The sequence below is a fragment of the Carassius auratus genome, unplaced genomic scaffold (genome assembly GCF_003368295.1).
Source record: "Carassius auratus strain Wakin unplaced genomic scaffold, ASM336829v1 scaf_tig00031942, whole genome shotgun sequence".
Classification (NCBI taxonomy): domain Eukaryota; kingdom Metazoa; phylum Chordata; class Actinopteri; order Cypriniformes; family Cyprinidae; genus Carassius; species Carassius auratus.
The window spans coordinates 121050-142736 of NW_020525958.1; the positions used below are offsets into that span (position 1 = coordinate 121050).

Consider the following 21687-nt stretch of genomic DNA (forward strand, 5'->3'; position numbering starts at 1 on the left):
TGGACAGAATTTCAACATTGTTTCAATATTAAATCAGGGTGCAAAATGATGTTGGATCAACATCAGAGTTCGATGTTGATTCAATGACTTAATGTTGACAACGGGATGTTGATTCAGCATAGTTTCAATGACTGTTTGCTATCTGGGAACCGAGTCGCAAACAGGCTCCGAAGTGCCGATCTGAATCAACAGAGTCGCGAACAGGCTCCGAAGTGCCGATCTGAATCAACAGAGTCGCAAACGGGCTCCGAAGTGCCGATCTGAATCAACATAGTCGCAAACAGGCTCCGAAGTGCCGATCTGAATCAACCGAGTCGCGAACAGACTCCGAAGTGCCGATCTGAATCAACCGAGTAGCGAACAGGCTCCGAAGTGCCGATCTGAATCGCGAACAGGCTCCGAAGTGCCAATCTGAATCAACCGAGTCGCGAACAGAATCCGAAGTGCCGATCTGAATAAACCGAGTCGCGAACAGGCTCCGAAGTCCCGATCTGAATCAACCGAGTCGCGAACAGGATCCGAAATGCCGATCTGAATCAACCGAGTCGCGAACAGGCTCCGAAATGCCGATCTGAATCAACCGAGTCGCGAACAGACTCCGAAGTGCCGATCTGAATCAACCGAGTCGCGAACAGTCTCCGAAGTGCCGACCTGAATCAACCGAGTCGCGAACAGACTCCGAAGTGCCGATCTGAATCAACCGAGTCGCAAACAGGCTCCGAAGTGCCGATCTGAATCAACCGAGTCGCGAACAGACTCCGAAGTGCCGATCTGAATCAACCGAGTCGCGAACAGGCTCCGAAGTCCCGATCTGAATCAACCGAGTCGCGAACAGGCTCCGAAGTCCCGATCTGAATCAACAGAGTCGCGAACAGGCTCCGAAGTGCCGATCTGAATCAACAGAGTCGCGAACAAGCTTCGAAGTGCGATCTGAATAAACCGAGTCGCAAACAGGCTCCAAAGTGCCGCCCAACATACATGGAAAAACAAACCACTGTTTCAAAATGTGTGTTTTCTGCATGAGTGTGTTTAATGTGCATTATAGAACAAAATGTCAAGCATCGTCAAGTATTTGACATTATTTGACTCATTAATTGAATAAAATAGAAAATCTTGAGGGAAGCGACGGGGAATTAATGTTTATTAGTCAGGTTTTGTCTTCACAAATAAACCACTCTATTCCCAGAGAAAGGCAGAACTGAAAACTTAAATAAAATGTGTTTCTTGAGCTGAGATTGATTCAGAGGATTTTCTATTTTATATATATATGTGTGTGTGTGTGTGTGTGTGTGTGTGTGTGTGTGTGTGAGTACATGTATATATTATACTTAAGGAGCTCATTAATTAAACAAAATTTGGAACTCATGTCCAGAAAATGTTTGTGTTGTGTCATTAGTTGTGTCTTAATTTGATTAATAATTAGTATTTTAAAATTACATTTCAATTTTTTTTTTTTTACTCTTTATTTTACTATTAATTTATTCTTCATTTTTATCTATTCTGTATTATTCCACCCTTTATATTACATATTCTTCTTGCTATTATTAACCTATTGTTGTTCAGTTATTTATTATGGTATTATTCATATTATACATAGAATTTAATAAATCTATTATATCTCATATGTTATTGTACCGTTGTACTTGCTTTTCATATTATTCACTTTACTTTAAGTTGTACTACATATACTTTTTAATATAACATATCACTTTTACTATATTTCTACTGTGCACTGTATCAGTGGATATTTTCATTTTCACTGGATCCTAGCCTCATCAGTTACGTGTTATTATTTGTTGTATTCTTCTGTAGGCTAAAGTGCTATCAAAATGAAAAGCAGACTTCAAGTGTGTGATTTGTATTTACTTGTCTTATAAAATGTTCTCAACGATAGTAAATTATTAGTGTTTAAAGATTTATTAATTAGGTTTTATCCCAGTACTTCAAAGGGAATGGGCTGTGTTCTGACCTGAGACACAAGAAAGAGAGAGAGAAAAAAGAAAGAAAAATGTTGCGATTGAACACAGAGAAAGCAATAAAACAACTACATATCATGTAATGTACATTAAAATTACACATTACAGTTATACTAAATTAGCAGATTTTTAAACCGAAAAAAATCAACGAAATCATCAAGTGAGACAAAATTAATAATTTTCCAAACCTTAAAACAACTGGAGGCAAAGTTTTTTTTTTTTTTTTTTTACTGTTTTTTAACCTCTGAAATTGGTTGGTAAGTGAGAACGTTATGGTGTTTTTATTCAGTAAAAACCGCAGCTCCCCCATTTACTTTCATTTGTTTTAAGGCAGCCTTGCCTTCACTAACATGGCGGACGCGTTGAGGTATCGCGGCAACGGCTCAAAGCGGCCAATGAGCATAGACAGTAAAAGAAATGGACACAGCGACCCCATTGGAACTCAATTGAGACAAATGAAGCCCAGTTTTAGCGTTTTTTAGCACTTCCGTTTCTGACGCGCAGACTCAAACGAAGCTTGACGACGTCAGCAACCTGTCTGCCAGATGTAAATCTTCTAGTAGCGGTGCGTGCAAACTGCCATCGTTAATCTTGCAGAGACGGCGAGCTTGAGCGGGGAGTTCTTTGTCGTGAGTGAGCAGGAGTAAGTATTCTGATTAATTATTTTGTATAGTATTTTAAAATGTAACGACAGTACGCCATATTAAGTTAATTGCCTGCGAGCTTCTCCTCCTGTCTGTACGGTAATGCGACAGAGAGCCGAGTGGTTATGACGCAATCGTTAGCCTATTTTTTACAAAAACTGTTTATACGGGGCCATAATGTAACATAGAAGGTAATGGAGCCCTTTATACATTGTCGTGTATCTTTAGAAATAAATAATGGACAAACAAAGTCTTTAAACGCCTCAGATGTAAAGTTATTCGCTGTCAAAGTGACGCCAAAATGAATGGGAGTCAATGGGAATGCTAACGCAAGTGAAGTTCTGCTAAAAGATGGCAGCCCCCACCCGACTTCAACTTCCGGTCGAGTTCCTTGCCCCTTGCCAATGAGGCGTCTAGGTATTTATATGTCTATGGTCACACACACACCTTCAGCATTAGAGTCCTCCATCTCACCAGAATAATAAAAATAATAGCTTAAATATTAGCTTAAAGTTTTTTGTATTGTGGCCTGAAAAAGTATTTAGTATATTAAAAAATAATAATAATAATTCTGAATGCCAAAATTATTCAGATTAAAGCAAAGCTAAAAATTCAAATAAGCCAATACTAAAAAAACATATTTTAGATATACCGTATCTATATATATATATATATATATATATATATATATATATATATATATATATATATATATATATATATATATATATATCGGCAACTGTGATTTACAAAGTTGACGGTACACTCAGCGAACAAGTCCCTGATTTCATTATAAGAGTCCTCTTGATTTTTTTTTGTTAGTTTTTTATTATTATAAGTATTATTATTGTTAACAATGAAAACAATAATGTACACAAAAATGTGTGACATTTTCAGAGAACTGTGCATGCCCCGGCTTCCATGGTGCTGTCCTTTTTTCTTTTCTTTTTTTCTTTTTTATCTTTTTACAATTATCAACGCTTTTAAAATCTACAATAAAATGAAATATCAATATAACGTAATTGAAAATCGATTTATGTATTTTATTTATTAATTATTGTTATTCATATTTTTAAGTTTGCCGGGGTCTGATGTGCGCTGGCAAAAATGATCAGTGATCTCAGTGTTTGTTCGAGCGCAAAGAAAGTGCCACCGTGGCCTTAAAAACACAAACCCATAATATTATTATTGCAGTGTAGAAGTTCGTGTTTTTCTCAACCTGCGTTCAAATGTAAATACACACTAGCACGCTATCTGTATACATGTATTCAAGTGTGTTTTAGTGTTAAGTGTTCAATCTGGATCACCGCAGAAGGAGCAGAGGCAAGAGAGAGGAGATCTCCAGAGCAAAACTCCTCCTGTCCAAAAACAACATGTTCTCCAAATTCACCTCCATCCTGCAGCACGCTGTCGAGGCGGTAAGAGCTTCTAAAACTACATCTGATCGTATTTGAATGACTGTTTGACTAGGAAAATGAGATATTGATAATCGGTTAGTGTTGATGTGCTGAAGGCCTGTTAGCCAAACACATGAGCTAACAGTTTATGTAATAACAGATCAAAGACAAAACATCTGAAGCTCTTTTAACGGTATCCCCACGTGTGTTTAAGGGTGTATTTCCGCTCGATTGTCGTTTATTATGTTTTTATGATTGGTGGGGACATATTAAGCCTTTGTTTGCTTTGTATTTTAGCAGCTGTGCTAAATCTTGCGCAATTCTCGGCTGGTTTTGGTTAAAGGTCTTCATATACGCGAACGTTTTGAGGGTTTATTAAATTTAAAGTGATATTTATAACGTTTTCTAAAATGTATTGATTAGTTTAATGTACATTTCAAATTATATAATCAGCGTTAGCTAGTTAGCATGCTAGCTGCTCATTTGCAGGATGTAAACAAAACAGCTGTTACTATGACACGCGTACAAATGTACTAATATCTTTTCATGTGACTTTACATGATAACATATAAATGTACGTATACACATTTATGTATGTTCAAAATCCCCGACAAAATAAAAAAACTGTGTATTTTGTTAATTCACATGCACAGTGTCCTATGTCATAACATTAGATGGTAACATGTCAACACAGTTTGCATTTATTTGAAAGATAGATCGCTCAAGGACTCTTTTTATTAAACACGTTTCTCAAAAAGAAGTTTGTTAGGTTTATTCGTTAATAGATACTAAAAATATTGTGACGTTTTTGTTGTTTGAAATGTTAGTGATTCCTCCTCATAATCAATTTTGTGACATCATTTTGTGAAATTAAGGCAATATTAGTTAAAACAGCTAATAATTCCGCAAAAACAAAATTAAATGTAACTAACAAAAAGTTTTAAAGTTTTTATTTTGAAAAAGCAACATTTGCAGAGGAAACTTTATTTGTTTGTTTAATACAGTGACCTTCAAATTTTTTTCCTTCAAATGTAAATCTCCAAATCTTTCAGGGGCAATTTTAGTATACACTATTGTAACACAGTGTTTCACACACATGTGCTATGTTGCTTTAAAAATACATATATCATGTACTAGGCTTTTTTTTTTTTTTATGTGTGTGTTTTGTTCCTGTGGCTCAGTGTTAAAGCATTGTGTTAAGCAGCGCAAAAGGTTGTGTGTTCAAATCCCAGGGAACACACATGCTAAAAAAAAAAAAAAAAAAGTATGCTTTGGATAAAAGCGTCTGCCAAATGCATAAACGTTAATGTGTTTTGTTTTGTTATTCAGCTTGCGCCGTCACTGCCATTGCAAGAAGACTTTGTCTATCATTGGAAGGCCATCACACATTATTACATAGAAACCTCAGGTAAGAGATGCAGTGATGGTCAGTCTTGCTTATTGGCCTTTTTTTAACATCAAAGAACCATATGTCATCATCCTCTGTTCATGTTTTTGTAGATGACAAAGCCCCAGTGACAGACACCAACATTCCCTCACATCTGGAGCAGATGCTGGATATTCTGACCCAGGAGGAGAGAGAGAGAGAGTCAGGAGAGACGGGACCCTGTATGGAGTATCTTCTCCATCACAAGATCCTGGAGACGCTCTACACCCTGGGCAAAGCAGATGTGAGGGCTTTACTTCGAATTAGTGCTGGTTTTTATCAGTTGCAGACTTGTAAATATTAGGAATGTCACCTAATTGCTTTTTTTTTTATAGAAGGCTCTGATCAAAAACCTTCTTATGCATCAACTGATATTAAACATCATAAATGATCAATTTGGAGCTCTCGCACACTCAAGTTTGTTTCAGTACGGTTTTTTCCATTAGCAAAATTTTGGAACATTTACATTCATGCAATACTTAAAATTGCAGCCTTAAAATTTATTTCTTTATTTAAGTCTATGCGGGCAGCTGACTAGGTTTTGGAACAGAGCAAAGAGACTATTTTAAATTTTAAATCGTGTGGCCAGTAGAGACCTACTCATTTACTGTGAGTCATGTTTAGTAAGAGAGACTGTCAGTTGCTTTGTCTCGTTAGTAAAATAACCGCTGGCTGTGTAAAACAGAATGCAAAGCGTCCCAATCCGATTTAACGAACCTTCACACTGCATGTTATTGCTGAGAAAGTGACTAATTCGTTATGTACAACTGTCATACTATAACTTTTCATTTATTTTTGTAATTTAACTGAGAATCAATGCAGTTCTAAGGTATGGGTTGAGTTGACTGTTGATTAGCTAAATAACACCTGTATTTTTCAACAAGTATTTTGGTTCAGATTGTTTTAAAATGGATAGTTCTTCTAATTCTGAATGCTGATTTGATGAGCTGTGTTTAAATGTATTTCTTTCAAGGTAAGGCAAGGCAAGTTTATTTATATAGCACATTTCGTACACAATGGTAATTCAAAGTGCTTTACATACAAGTAAAAATCATGAAGAAAAATTATTTTAAAAAATAAAACAAGCAATATATATATATATATATATATATATATATATATATATATATATATATATATATATATAAACTTATTTAAAATGAATTTAAAACATTTAAAAATATGAAATGATTTTACATAAAATACAGTGAATATGTAAATTACAGTGCAATCAGTTCGGACATCGCACAGTGCTCATTCAATAAATGCACAGCTAAACAGATGAGTTTTGAGTCTAGATTTAAATGTGACTAGTTTTTTTTAGCACATCTGATACATGGAATACTACAATAATGTAGGAATACTTTACCATTTAACCTGTTAAATGTCACCCCGTCCCGTATACCGGACACCTACATTGACTATACTATATTACAATCAAATCTAATCTAATCTTGACAAACTATATATCGTTGGAAAGGTCTAAGACTCCCAAATATATATTTTACCAATATTTTTTGTTAAGAATTATGTAGGAAAAGTAATAGATGAATTTATGACAAGAGTGCACCCTCAGAAATTTACATTACAAAAGGAGCTTTGACCTTTGTTTAAAAAAAAGACTTCCTCGTTGCCTTTTTCTCTATCACATTTTAGAAATCATCAGAAGTTATATATCGACTGAAAACATAAAATCTCAAAATTCATCCTTCAAAACCCATTTTAAAATCAGACATTGCATTACCATGTAAATGGTACATCAAAATCATGCTACAAAATGTTTTCAGTCATGAATTATAAATATTTAGGTTTGCATCATGCACATTCATGTCTATCTTCAAAAACGTGAGTGACAGTTAACAGGTTAAATAACATATCATTATTTTAATTTGTTTTATAGCAGTATTCAGTTTTGCTCACATTTGAGATAAAAAAAATTCTAAGACACTGTTAACCCATTCGCTTATGCGATATCTGCAAACATTGCCTACTGACTGTTTAATTTGCCTACTTTACTGTATTAATTGTGTGCACTACCGTTATAGCATTTGGGGTGAGTCATTTTTTTTATTTTATTTTTTTTAAGAAGTTACTATTTTTATTCAGCAAGGATACACATTAAATTGGTGACAGTAAAAACATTTATAATGTTACAAAAGATGTCTGCTGTTCTTTTTAACTTTCTATTGATCAAAGAATCCTAAAAAAAATTGTGTAATGCTTTACACAAAAAAAAATATAAAGCTGTACAACTGTTTTCAACTTTGATGTTAAAAAGAAATGTTTCTTTAGCAGCAAATCAAAAAAATGTAATCAATAAAATAAAAAAAATAAAAAATAGTACTAAAATTTTTTTGCAATATAACTGCTTTATTGGATTTTTGTTTGACTAAATGCAGCTTTGATGAACGAAAGAGACTTCTTTCAAGGACATTTAAAATCGAACAACCCCAAACTTTTGAATGGTGTAATGGTGTAAACTAAATGATTGTAAACTAAATGGTTTTCTTAATACCTTAGTGCCCTCCTGGAATGAAACAGCAGGTTCTGAGTTTCTACACCAAGCTGTTGGGTCGAATCCGCCAACCACTTCTGCCTCACATCAACGTGCACAGACCTGTACAGGTGATCAGAATTACAGTTTTAAACTCTTTTGTGCTTTAAATGTAAGAAAATGGCTCAAATTTGATTGTTTCCTCAGAAACTGGTCCGCCTGTGTGGTGAGGTTCTGGCTGCTCCTACAGAGAATGAAGAGATCCAGTTTCTGTGTACTGTCTGTGCCAAACTGAAGCAGGACCCTTACCTCGTCAACTTCTTCCTTGAAGTGAGTGATTGAGATGGCATTTGTTTGTGTAGGCAGCGTATAGGCACAGTGGCTATATATCTCCCATTGGCTTGTCTTCATGTGTTTCTCCAGAATAAGAATAAAAAGTTGGAGGCTGCTAAAGACGGTGGAGCTGATTTGGTGAAAAAGGATCCATCTTCTCCTGATACAGGACAGAACCAAAAGCAAAATCCCAGTCCGGTTACATCTGCACTCAAAGAAGCAGCAGCCTGTCAAGCCACCAGCCCAGGGGAAGCTAGTCCATCCTCCGTCCGCACTACACTGCCAAACAACGACAACTACAACCTAGTCAGCTCACTTCTTAACCTCACTAAGAGTCCAGTAAGTGCAGCTCTTGGTCTCTGACACAAAACAGGCCAGCCTGATCAATTTGATTGTGAGTATTAACTGATCTGGTCTCTTTCTCAGGATGGGCGTATTGTGGTGAAGGCATGCGAGGGTCTGATGCTGATAGTCAGTTTGCCTGAGCCAGCTGCAGCCAAATGCCTCACAGAGAACACCGAACTCAGTCAACTTCTCACGGACCGGCTGGCACAATTCTACCGGGCTCTTCCCCAGTCCATGGACCCTCTTGACATCGAAACTGTGGAGTCTGTAAACTGGGGGTACATCATTTTCTAATCCAATACTTATGGTGTATTGTTAATACTCAAAATAAATTCACCTTTTCTTTTCTCTTTCTAATTTTTTACTTTACATATATTTTTAACCTGTATTTCTATGTATTCATATAAATAATATGATAATAATAAGTATTATTATTATGATCTATCTTTACAGTTTATTATATATTTTGACCAAACAGACTTTCTTACCAGTTCGATTTAAAATGTTTAATGAAAGAAGTTAAATGCATACAAAATAACGTTTTATGCATGTTTTCTGTTTTTTACATTTAATTGAAATCACAGACTAAACAATTAAAATAGGTGTACTATTGCTTAATGCATTTAGATCATTGTGATCATTATGATGATGATTTATTTTTATTGCCAGCAAAGTCATCACAAACATATTATGAATATTTACCATGTAGCCTAAGATACATGGAACTGTTTTGAATGTTTATTGAGAGTCTGTGTGTATCTGTAGGTTGGATGTGTATAATCTGAAAGAAGATGGTGCAGCTTTCACAGGCAAACGTGCACTTATTTCTTTCCTGTCGTGGCTGGACTATTGTGATCAGCTCATCAAAGAGGCACAGAAGGTAAAGACAATTCAATCAAAGACCAAGTCATGCTTAAACTGTCTGTCTATAAGCTGCAAGAACATATAAGTGGATATTTTTTTAGTTTTTGTAACATGTTTGTGTTTTGCTCCTCTGTGACGTTAGACGGCTGCTACAGTTCTGGCTCGGGCCGTGAGAGAGCGGTTCTTTGTTGCCGTAATGGAGCCTCAGCTAATGCAAACGTAAGTTATGGAGGCTATCTCAGGGTTGTTTACTAGTCTCACATTCTTTGCAGATTGTTTCCTTTCTCACATACATGTTTTCGTACTTTCTCATTTTTGACTCACTCCAGGTCAGAGGTTGGCATTCTGACTTCAACAGCCCTGTTAAACAGGATCATCAGACAGGTGACTTCAGAAGCCCTGCTCCAGGAGACCGTTTACTTCCTGTTGGGGGAGGAAACTGGACCAGAGACACCTGCAGGCATTACCCAGCATCCCCTGAGACACAGACTCATAGAACATTGTGACCACTTGTCAGATGAGGTAACCCTGGCTGCCATAACTGCATTAATCGATGCATTTCATCCTCTTTAGACTATATTAAACTAAATTCTATAGAAAATAGAAATATTTATGTGAATCTATAGATAAGTCTCTGTAAAATAAGTCACATATTATCATTGGATGGACACCTCCTTATAGATCTTCTGCCGCTGTTTTTATATTCATGTATTTCTGGTTGTAGATAAGCATCATGACCCTACGGCTCTTTGAGCATCTGCTGCAGAAACCATGTCAGCACATTCTGCAGAACCTGGTGCTGCGCTGCTTGGAAGAACGCAACTACATGGAGAACAAGCAGCCCGAGGAACGAGAGGAGCGCGAGCACATGGAGAACGGCCAACTGCATGACGCCGTGTAAGAGCTGCTGCTGAGCTTCCAGATCGTTCTGATCAATGCGTCTGCGTGGTTCTAGAACATGCAGGATGAAGATGAACTCATTGCCCTGCAATTTCTGAATGAATAATGTTCAATTGCAAGTCAACCAAAGTGATGCTTTTGAAATGTGTTTTGGATGTTGGATGTTGTATAATGATACTGTTGGTGAAGGGATTTAGACATCTTGAGTAATTAGAGTTGAGGTGTGTCATTGTGTTTTATCTGTAGACTTTTAATTCAGATTAATAATTTTTTATCTTAATATAATTTATAATTTTAAGCCATTTGCAGAGTGACTTCCCCTAAAAACTTCAACACTGAGTCTGTGTGACACTGTAACAATGCTCTGGTTGTTTGAGAATGCATTGTAACATACCAACATTATCACGACCAATGCACTGAATTTAAGACTGAATTATCGGTTTGGTGATCACTGGGTTTGGGAAAACCTGCTTGACACACTTTACTTTTAAATGAATGAACAATACAACAGCATATCATGCACTGAGAAATGAACGAGCAAGCAATAGTACATTCATTCTGATTCCGCTTTTGTCTTGATTGGAGAAGATTGCTGATAACAGCATTTAAAAAAAACGGTTCAAGAAGTAGTTGCATTTATTAGTAACAATTCTTCTGAATAGCTTGAGTATAATTTATCAAAAATGTGCTTGACATGAATCCATAGTATTATATAAATGGGACTATCTTATGAAAACTATATTATGGTAGCAATACGCTGTAGTGGTGCTTTATTCTTTATTCTGTTATTCTATACTTAATTTTTGTTCTTAGATAATCTCCTGTGTATCTTCACGGATCAAACACATATCTCTTTGTTTTGTTTCCTCAGAGATCTTGAAGAAGACCCGCTGTTCTCCGATCTTTCCCCTGATAACAGACTCTCCAGCCCCGATTGGTTAAGCTGCTCTCCACCACCAAGCACAGAACACACTAAGCCTGATGGGAAGACGGAGGTCCACAAAATAGTTAACAGGTACTGCAGGACACCCTTCCATGACACGTCTGACCAGCTGTGATGTGCCAGATTTATCATTTTGTGATGAGATAAAAACTTCCCAGATGAAAATGTAGTGTACTTTTCTTGTAGTTTCCTGTGTTTGGTGCCTGATGAGGCAAAATCATCCTATCAGGTTGAGGGCACAGGCTATGACACCTACTTAAGAGATGCACACAGACAGGTGAGAAATAAATCCAAGAAAAAGAAAAAAATAGTGAATGTTTGATATATTCCATAGCTTTACTTTACCAATGCTTCACGAAAATTAGCTCTCATACCACATGATAATTACATGATTTTACTAATGTGACCCTGGACCACAAAACCAATCATAAAGGTATTTTTTATTATCATTTATACATCTGACAGATGAAAAGATAAGCTTTCTATTGTTGTATGGTTTGTAAGGATCTGACAATATATGGCCAAGATACAGCTATTAGACACTGCAAGAAATAAAACATTCTAAATATTCAGAAAATCGCCTTTAAAGTTGTCCACATGAAGTTTTTAGCAATGCATATTACTAATCAAAAATTTATTTTTGATATATTTATGGTAGGAAATTCACAAAATATCTTCATGGAACAATATATTTACTTAATATCCTAGTGATTTTTGGCTATTGCTACAAATATACCTGTGCTACTGGTTTTGTGGTCCAGGTTCACAAATGTATATGAGATAATGATAAGATTTAAGAAATTATAAAATCAGCACTCTGGTGTTACGAATACAGTATTTTGTATATAATATTTTTATTTTACTTAAATCTTTGATTATTTATTATATATTACTTTGATTATTCATGGAATTAAGTTGAGGGTTTACAGACATACATAAAATAATAAAATAATAAAAGTGTGCTACAAGTATTATAAGATGTATTATGATAAATTAAAAAAGGTTTTGTGGTTCTATACAAATGAGCATGCATTGCAACATACTAACATTGTCACCATCAATGGACTGAATCTATACGTTTGGCAACCAGTGGCATGATTATAAATTAATTATTATATTACATAAATCATTATGAATTTATAGTTTAAATTTGTATTTGGTTGTATGTTGACAGTTTCGGGACTATTGTGGAGTTTGTCAGAGGTGGGACTGGCGTAGCAGTCCAAAACCCTTTGAGAAGTGTAATCTGGACAGTCCTTTTTTCGAAGGACACTTCCTCAAAGTGTTGTTTGACAGAATGGGGCGAATCCTCGATCAGGTGTGTGAACCTAAGATGTTTACTGATATGTGTGACAACATGATAAAAAGGAATCACAAAAGTTGTGAGTGCAACTGCACTAATGCGCTATATCCAAAATCTATCTATCTATCTATCTATCTATCTATCTATCTATCTATCTATCTATCTATCTATCTATCTATATATGGAGTTTCAAAAGATATGGAATATAGTGCACAATTATGTAAATGATTTTACATTTAAGGGCTCATTCACTTTCATTTACATAGTTTATATGTTTTATTTTTAAGCAATCCTAAGGTCAGTGTTGGATGTCCTGCTGATGTCTCTCTCTCTCTGTCTCCCTCCAGCCGTATGATGTTAACCTGCAGGTGACGTCTGTGTTGTCTAAGCTGTCTCTGCTGCCTCATGCTCATCTTCACGAGTACCTGCTGGATCCGTACATTAACCTGGCGCCGGGCTGCAGATCTCTCTTCTCCGTCATCGTCAGGGTTCGTCTACTGTCGTCCACACTGAATCACTACTGTCAACACAATAAGTGCCACTCAAAAATGATCCTAGCTCTGCAGTTTTCAAAGATCAAACCTGCTCTTTTTAATGGACTGCTATATATAGCCCGTTAGACTGTATGTTAACATACAGCATTATATAATTACTCGGCAATGACCATTTTAGATTGTCGTTGGATGGTTTAAATGAAACTGACTCTAACAGGATTAATTTAGATGATATTTTTTTTATTTAGAAACCTCTTAGACTGTCAATCCCATTGTTTATATGGATGCTTTGATCAGGTGGTTGGCGATCTGATGTTGAGAACTCACCGCATTCCTGATTTCACCCCTAAACTCCTGTTGGTGAGGAAGAGACTTCTGGGACTTGAGCCAGAGGGGATGAGGTAAGGGGTAGATGCATGTATTTGTATTTGCACAAAAGATGCATAAAACGGTATCAATGTTTATTAATCTTAAAGCAATGTGACTATATCATGATTCACTATATGAACATTTTATGTATTGTGTAGCCTCAAAATAGATTATTTCTTTGCTGAGTATCTGTGATAAAGAGGTTCATCTTTGTCCTACAGCGTTGATCACGTGACGTTGCTCGAGGGGGTGATTGTTCTGGAGGAGTTCTGCAAAGAGCTCGCGGCTATCGCTTTTGTGAAGTTCCATGCATCCGCCTCCACTTCCCCCTGATCCTCTCGCCACTGTGCACAGGACACAAACAGATGAATAACAGATGAAAGGGGGTGGATGGCACAGGAACGACAAACCCAACTGCACTCATCCTGCGACAGGACTTGCATTCAAGGATGTTTCATTCGCGCTATCTCTGGGATGTTTCCATAACTCTGACTGAGCGTACTGTTCTAAATGCACCGGAGAGGAGAATTTCATTAATGGGAAATGTGATTCGTGTGGAACTGCCCATCTGGAGAGGATTTTGTAGCATTGACATGTTAAGGAAAAAGTCTAAAACCTCCTAACTTAATGCCAAAAAATTAGGTTCAAACGTACAAAAACAAAATGGACTTAAATTCAATTTAAGTAATGAAAACATACAATAAGTAAAAAGAAAAACGCTGACTGCTAAATTAAATATTTAATTATTAATGATTATCTGTCATTTGCAGTATCAGAGATGCTGTCATCTGTAATCTGTTCCTCAGAGAAAAATAGTGCTGATGAAACACAAGTTAATTCATAATTTAAAAATACAATAATTGAGGATTCAAATTCTATCTGCGTTTGAATAATTGGAGAACCAGAAAATGACTAAAATTTTAAGTGAATCCACATTATTATTATTATTATTTTTTTTTTTTCTGGTAGCGTTTGCCAACTTTTCTTTTAAGTGAACCGTGGAATGATTTGTGATTGGGCACATTTGCACTCAAACCGGTTTCCACTGGTGCATGCCCAGAGAGCTGTTCATCCTTTATGTTCCTGACAGTGTTCCGAAATCATTTTAGGTGTTAAACTTGACATGTTGTGTGTGTGCCTTGGTCTCAGCTAGACAATAGCTGTGTCCTTCATCCTGTATCATCACATATTTATTATAGATTTAAAAGATCATTTTAAAGGAATAGTTCACCTAACAAAACAATAATAATGTACTGTATATGTCCTGATGTTGTTGAAACCCAATAGTTTCTATGAAACAACATGCAATGGATGCACCTGAAATAGTGATGGACACAAAAAGTTTCCTAAAAATGATTCTTTTAATTTGTGCTCTTTATACCAAGTTCTCTAAAGCAACTGTTATAGATTTGTGTGAACTAATAGGGAAAATTTCATAAGTCAAGATTTTCAGTGAATGAGTTTAATTTCAGTCTGTTTCTCAAACAGAGATGTTGTACAATTAGGAAGACTTAATATTATACATTTATTTGAGATTTTTAAGTTAGCAAAAATAATGTTATATATATATATATATATATATATATATATATATATATATATATATATATATACATACACACATTTTTGGAACAACTTTATGGTGAGTAAATTATGACCGAAGGTGATTTTTTTTTTTTAGGTGAACTATTCCTTTTAAAGCTCAGAAACGATCAGCTGGTTTAGAGTTTAGCTGCTTCCTTACAAGGGATCTTTAACATTGTATGTTTGCATTATGTGGCAGAGTGGTATTATACCAGCAATAGTGTTATTCATCAGGCTGCTCTCTTCATCTGCTTCTGCTCTTTGTAAAGGACGTGCTGCTCTAAATGCACATCGTGTACATTTGGCAAAGAAGGGGCACAGCTTGAAGTAGGGTTGGGTTTTTTATTTTCTTTTTGGACGGCTGGCTTCCAGGGCCTTCTCACAATGCCTTGGCTTCTTGGCTTGATTTAACAATCTTTACAGGGTTTAGATTTATGTGTCGCAATCATTACTTTCCATCCATAATATATGAGTATATTTAAAGCGGCATCGAGTAAAGATTTGCATTTATTTAGAAAAATTGCACACTAGTGTCTGTTTATGCATTTTACATGTCTGTCTTTTTAATTTAATTTTCTTTAAAACCAAAGGATGTATCATCACAGGAGCAACATGACTGCTTCAGAGAGAAAGAAAAATAAAGCATCTTTTCCTTTTTTTAATTCTTGATCATGCACATTTTATACAGAGTTCAGAACTATGTATATAAGAATGTACAGTTATAACTGTAGTGATGTCTGGTGTGAAATGCATGCGAGGTCGTATCTGTTAATATGCAGCAGAGGAAAGCATATTCCTTCTCTGACCTTCCATTGTTTTTGTTTTTTTTAGTTTGTTTTGTTTTGTCTTCTTTTGCCTATTTATGGGGATATTTGTGATGCCTTACTTTAAATGCAGTAATTGGTTTAAGCCCGTAAATTCTGCAATCCTGGTTTTGAGTTATACATCTAAGAAAAATTTGTCTTTATTTTACTGTCCATTTTATTATTATTTTTTTTAAGTTGTAAATCAATGTTTTCCATTTGTTAAAATATTTCTGAGCTTTCTGCTTTTTCTGTTTTTTTTTTTTTTTCTTCTGAATATGTAATTTATCTGCTTCGACCCAATCACTGTTCTGCTTGACTGATTTATTCCCGTCACTTGTAGATGTAGCTCACTCGTTTGTCAGGAGGGATCTTCTGTTGAATTTGTACACCACTGCCATGGTGTCACAATGTGACACTTTTTAGAAGAAAAAGAAAGTTAACCGGTTACCATTTTAGGGATGAAATGTCATGTGATCTCAGTTGCTTGATTCTGCTGGGCCTGTAAATCTCTTTAAAGAGGTTTGCTGTGTCCGGTGGCTTACATTTAATTAATTTCACTCCGTCCTAATTAAAACATTTGCTTTCTTCAATTTTGTTATTGATTGGTTTTATTGTGCAGTTTATTCTGACTAAATTTAATGTTTTTGCATTGTTGCTTATTGCTAATATTTCACTTCAGAAGATGCAGATTGGATGTGGCTCTCTCCCAGTGGAAATCGAACATTTTCTGAACTCCCGTTGAACTCTCGCAGTGGATGAAGTTTGTGGAGTTGGTGTATTTAGCTGTCTTAAGAGGGCAACCCTACCGGTCAGTTCAGGTTATGGGTTTAATTTCATTTCATGGTGGTCCATCTTATGTTCTAATTTTAAAAACTCACAGGCTGATGCAGATGGCCCGTGGGCTGTAGTTTGGACCTTCATTTCTGCAAATTTTCACTCCCAAAATTATACAGTGTGTCCGTGGCCAGTGAAAATTTATATATATATATATAAATGAGAACTACAGAGAGGAGCAGTCACAACTGGTTAATTGTGGAGGTATGACTGTTCATAGCATCTCAACTATGTAAAGGAGGGGAAAATAAGGGATTTATCACATTAAAAAAAAGGTCATTTTACAAGTGAAAAAAAATACAGTCCATATATATATATATATATATATATATATTCATTTGCAAAATAAGTCACTTTTATTCCAAGCCTTAAACCAAATATATACAATCAAAATGATTATAAAATTTTAATCATTTGTATTTTTATATATATAATTTGACTGTATGTTATATACTTGGTTCTTTTCTTTTTTTTTATAATAATATTGTGAATAATAAAATGTAAAAAGAAATAGAAGCAGACGAAACCAACATAACGAAGTTAAAAAGGGGACAACCTTATCTTTCGTCTGAACCGTGCACGCATGTTTTAATCACTTCGACTGTATGTCCCATGTTAAATTTGCGTCTTTGCATTTTCTAGCGTATTTACTTCTCGGGTGATATCAGTGGTAGCCAATGAGCTACACATATATCTGTTTGATCAAAACTATTGCTGAGAGAAATTATTTAGGCAGGTCGCTGTATATTAGTACTAGCGCCCCTAAATTCTAAACCTTGGCTGATCAGATCCGTGCACTTTATTCTCTGACAAAACAGAAAGGAACCGATCGGGATCACTTCCATCCGGACCGGACGCGGCGTTATCGGGCATGTCTGTGCGCGGTGAGTGGAACACGCGTTTATGCATTATCATCATATCATCATCAGACAGCACCTGTCTGTCCAGTAATTCCAGTCACTGGCATTACCTGCTCATGCTGCAGAATATGAGCGCTTTTTATCAGGCTCGTCGTGAATGCTGTATTAAAATCGATTTCGATCTTCTCTGAATCTCTCATCCATAATATAACACATTGTTTACTCAATAACTTGCACTCAACTCGTTAAGTGAATTAAGGTTTATAATAATTTAATGACAGTGTGTCAGAATGTCGTTTTTTTTTTTTTTTTTTTTTTCAAAAATGGTATCGTAACACTTCAGTCATACACCAGATGGCACCAGAGTAGAGCTCACCAGTCACCACAATAAAGCAAGACCGGGGTTAGTTGTCACACCACTTTGTGATTACCATGTTTCTTCTGGTGTGTTTATGCCTGAAAAAAAACCGATTGCAGAAGCTTAAAGTATAACCTTGGCTAGTCCGCGGTTTTAAAACGGTTGCCGCGGGTTGTTTTTCATGTCATCGGGTTGAAGCGACCCCAATAATGTGATATTTAGCCCCTAAAATTATAATTTTACCTGCGGAACTCCGCTCAAAAACTTGCATTTTATCCCCCAGAACCAGTGCTTTAAGTGGGCCAGTAAGCACCAGTACTCAGTACCTCCACTTCCAAATATAGCTCTTGAGCGCACCGCCACCTCTCTGTGCACCCAGAACGTGATTTTAGCTTACAGGTAAATTCATTTGGACATCTGTTTTAATATAGGTTTTAATCCTTTGCCTACGCTGCCGCTTTTCAGAACTTCTTCCAGGTTCAGAGTATGGAGCGTGAATCATTTGAACCAGTTCGGGAGTTCGAAGCGGGATCGCGAATCATTTGAGTCAGTTCGGGAGTTCGTAGCGGGTTCGCGAATCATTTGAGTCAGTTCGGGAGTTCGTAGCGGGTTCGCGAATCATTTGAGTCAATGTGGGGATCGCGAATCATTTGAGTCAGTTTGGGAGTTTGGAACGGGATCGCAAATCATTTGAGTCAGCTTGGGAATCGCAAATCATTTGAATCAGTTCGGGAGTTCGGAGCGGCTTCGCGGATCATTTGAATCAGTTCGAGGAATCGGAGCGGGTTCGCGAATCATATCAGTCAGGTCGGGAGTTCGAAACGGGATCGCGAATCATTTGAGTCAGTTCGGGAGTTATTAAAAATCCTTTTGCACATTTTATTTATGTTCAGTAGTTCTTTCTAGCTCAAGCAAATCCACAAACTAATAAAATTATTTATTATTAAGGTCGCCTGTTGACTGCTGTATATAAAACCCCTTCAATATAGTTGTATACCTCAGGGGATGAGGGGAGTCATAAAAAAAAAAAAAAAAAAAAAAAAGAAAATATTTTTAATAGAGTACCGACACCTCTTTTGGGCCACTTAAAGCACTGCCCAGAACGCAATTTTTATCGGGGACCACCCTCGAAACGCTATTGGGCTAGTTTTGAGAAGCAATTGGGTAAGTTTTGTTGTGAAAACCTGGCAAACTTGAACCTTACACAGCGTCTCTCAGGAATGAAAACGAGGCTCTGTGGAACTGAATTACAGTGTGTAAATTCAATGGATTGTACTGTTGTTTAACTATAAAAACATCTTTCTGTCTTCCAGGAGACAAAAGCTCCATAAAACAGCTTTAAAAATCTTCCAGTCGACTAAAACGTCTTTGAAAGTTGGAACCTTAATTTTAAAGATTATAAGTGTATCCCTCAAAATCTTGTTTTCGTTTCCACGTTCAATATGTTTTACAATTTCAATTAGTTTCACATAACAACGGGAAAAACTGTACCTGTTAAATACACATAATATATTAATGGTGCAATGTTAAGTGCAACTGAGGTTTGTGGAATGTCCAAGTGGTTTCGTATCACAGCTCAGCATTTTATTGTTTTAATGCTGGTGCTCTTAGGTCAATCAATATATCAGTCCATGTTATTGAACTACGCCATGTTCAGAGGATGAACTGTGTGAAGGAGTGAAGCAGCTTTACCACTAATGCAAGTCCAAGCAACATCCTGAAAGATAAAATCATCTTATTGTACTTTATTTGCACCCCTTTTCTATAGGAAAGCACATAATCACTTCAGATTTATAGGAAAGCACTTGCTTCAGATAAGATCACAAAAATGTTTTATTAATTTAAAGATAAAAAACAACTTTTTTATCTTTAAATTAATAAAATATTTTTGAGATCTTGAAGCATTGTTTTATCAGTGCATCTTATATTCACCAATGCTGTATTTATTTGATCATAAAAAAACAGCAATGTTATTACAAATATTACAATTTACAAGTAAAACAATTTTCTGTAATGTCAAAGATGAATTTTCAGCATCATTCAGTCACATGATCCTTCAGAAATCATTCTAATGTGCTGATCTGCTGCTCAAGAAACATTGATTATTATCAATGTTGAAATTAGTTGTGCTGCTTAATATTTTTGTGGAATAATTTTTTTGAAATTCTTCAGGATTATTTGATGAATAGACAGCTAAAAAGAAAAGCATTTTTTGAAAATATAATATAATAACAAAGTCTGTGTACAAGCATTTTACTGGCCATCTTCCACCCTAGATATCAACATCAGAAAAACATAACATAAAAAAAAAAAACACTGTCTGTTGATCATTATTGCAAACCATGAAAGCTGGGTTTATTAACATTTAAATAAAATGGTTCTGTAGGAAATTATAATGGGATAAACAATAATAAATAATATAAACAAAAAACATAAACCGTAATTGTTAATAATGAGAAACTTTCTTAATATAATGACATACCAGCTAATAGTAATGACTTAATTCATTTTTTTTATCAACTGTGACAGAAAATGACTTCCATAGACACAGTGGACAACTAGGAAGAAGCATTTTTCTAACAGTAGACTGGATTGTAGTGTGTGTGTGTGTGTAGTATATATATGGTTTATGAGGACAAATGTGTATAATGACATGGGTACTACAATGTAAACATGGTTTATGAGGACACTTCCTGTGTCCCTGTAAAACAAAAGGCTTAAAAAAACATACAAAACGGAGTTTTATGAAATACAAAAATTGCCAGTATTTTTCTGTAAGGGGTAGGTTTAGGTGTAGGGCAATAGAAAATACAGTTTGTACAGTTTAAACCATTATGCCTATGGAGAGTCCCCATAAACCACAAATGCAAGTGTGTGTGTGTGTGTGTGTTCTTTCATCTTTGTGTCCAACAGTAGCGCTGCTCATCCCATAATTGCCCCGCCCTGCTTCTGCACCAGGGCAGCAGACCTCTACCTGTTAGACTGCGCCATCACTGGCCTATCCTTGGCAACCGGTGCCACGGTAACCTGAGTCTCCTCCTCCACTTCCTCCCAGTCCGGACACCAGAATGCATGCAGCGAGGACACACAGCATCAGCACTTTCGTGAGTGTGCGTGGCCGTGTGCGAATGTGAATTATTGATGAGGACGCAGCCTCAGAAGGTCTTGTCGGGCCGTCCTGTGAGTGTATGAGGTTGGAAGGGTGTGAGTGTGTTTATGTCTGTCAGTAGAGATGGGGGAGAAGAGTGCAGTGCACCAGCAGAAACAGCCTCCTTACGATGGACTGTGCAACTACGCCCAAAAAATTACGTCCTGCTTCGGATTGGATGGTAAGCGCAGTTTTGCACATGATTTATGTGCTTGTCTCTATAAGAGGTTTGTTTTCTTTGTGTTTGCACTCGGCTTGTGTTCATGTGGCATCGTTTTGCTTTGTAATATGTGTGCTGAAACAGGACTGGGTTTTGTTAGGAGAAACAGGGCGGTTGGCTGTGCAGCAAAAAGATTCAATCTCACTCTACCTCTGCCTTTAATTTGCTGTATTTAGTTGGAGCTAATTTGCTGTACGCTTCACATCACAGTAGAAACTCCTCCATAAAGGAAAGGCAGAAGTGAGTGAAGAGAACAATACATATTTTATAAGATAAAGATTAACATAGATGTGAGAGCTTGGCGTGCCATCTAAAACATATATGAGAAGGACATGTTGTCCTGCCCATCCATTGACTTTGGTGCTCTGTGGTCCCAGTGTTGCCTTGCT

At 36.2% G+C, this 21687-nt stretch overlaps 1 protein-coding gene across 1 annotated transcript; it reads left to right on the forward strand.

Moving 5' to 3' along the window:
• The first annotated feature begins 3718 nt into the window (after positions 1 to 3718).
• Positions 3719 to 15054, forward strand: LOC113080637 (protein FAM160B1-like). Its single transcript, XM_026252800.1, has 17 exons — positions 3719 to 4038; positions 5347 to 5425; positions 5518 to 5687; positions 7964 to 8068; positions 8145 to 8267; positions 8361 to 8609; positions 8697 to 8893; positions 9381 to 9495; positions 9622 to 9698; positions 9809 to 10001; positions 10204 to 10376; positions 11251 to 11394; positions 11509 to 11599; positions 12497 to 12640; positions 12973 to 13113; positions 13417 to 13520; positions 13710 to 15054. Exons 1-17 carry the CDS (start codon positions 3994 to 3996, stop codon positions 13819 to 13821), a joined length of 2262 nt encoding a protein of 753 aa, XP_026108585.1. The 5' UTR covers positions 3719 to 3993; the 3' UTR covers positions 13822 to 15054.
• The last annotated feature ends 6633 nt before the right edge of the window (positions 15055 to 21687 follow it).

Coding starts and splice junctions, on each gene's coding strand:
- LOC113080637 (XM_026252800.1), top strand. CDS start 3,994: ATGTTCTCCAAATTCACCTCCATCCTGCAGCACGCTGTCGAGGCG. Junction 8,268..8,360: donor TCGTCAACTTCTTCCTTGAA/GTGAGTGATTGA, acceptor GTGTTTCTCCAG/AATAAGAATAAAAAGTTGGA. Junction 10,377..11,250: donor GGCCAACTGCATGACGCCGT/GTAAGAGCTGCT, acceptor TTGTTTCCTCAG/AGATCTTGAAGAAGACCCGC.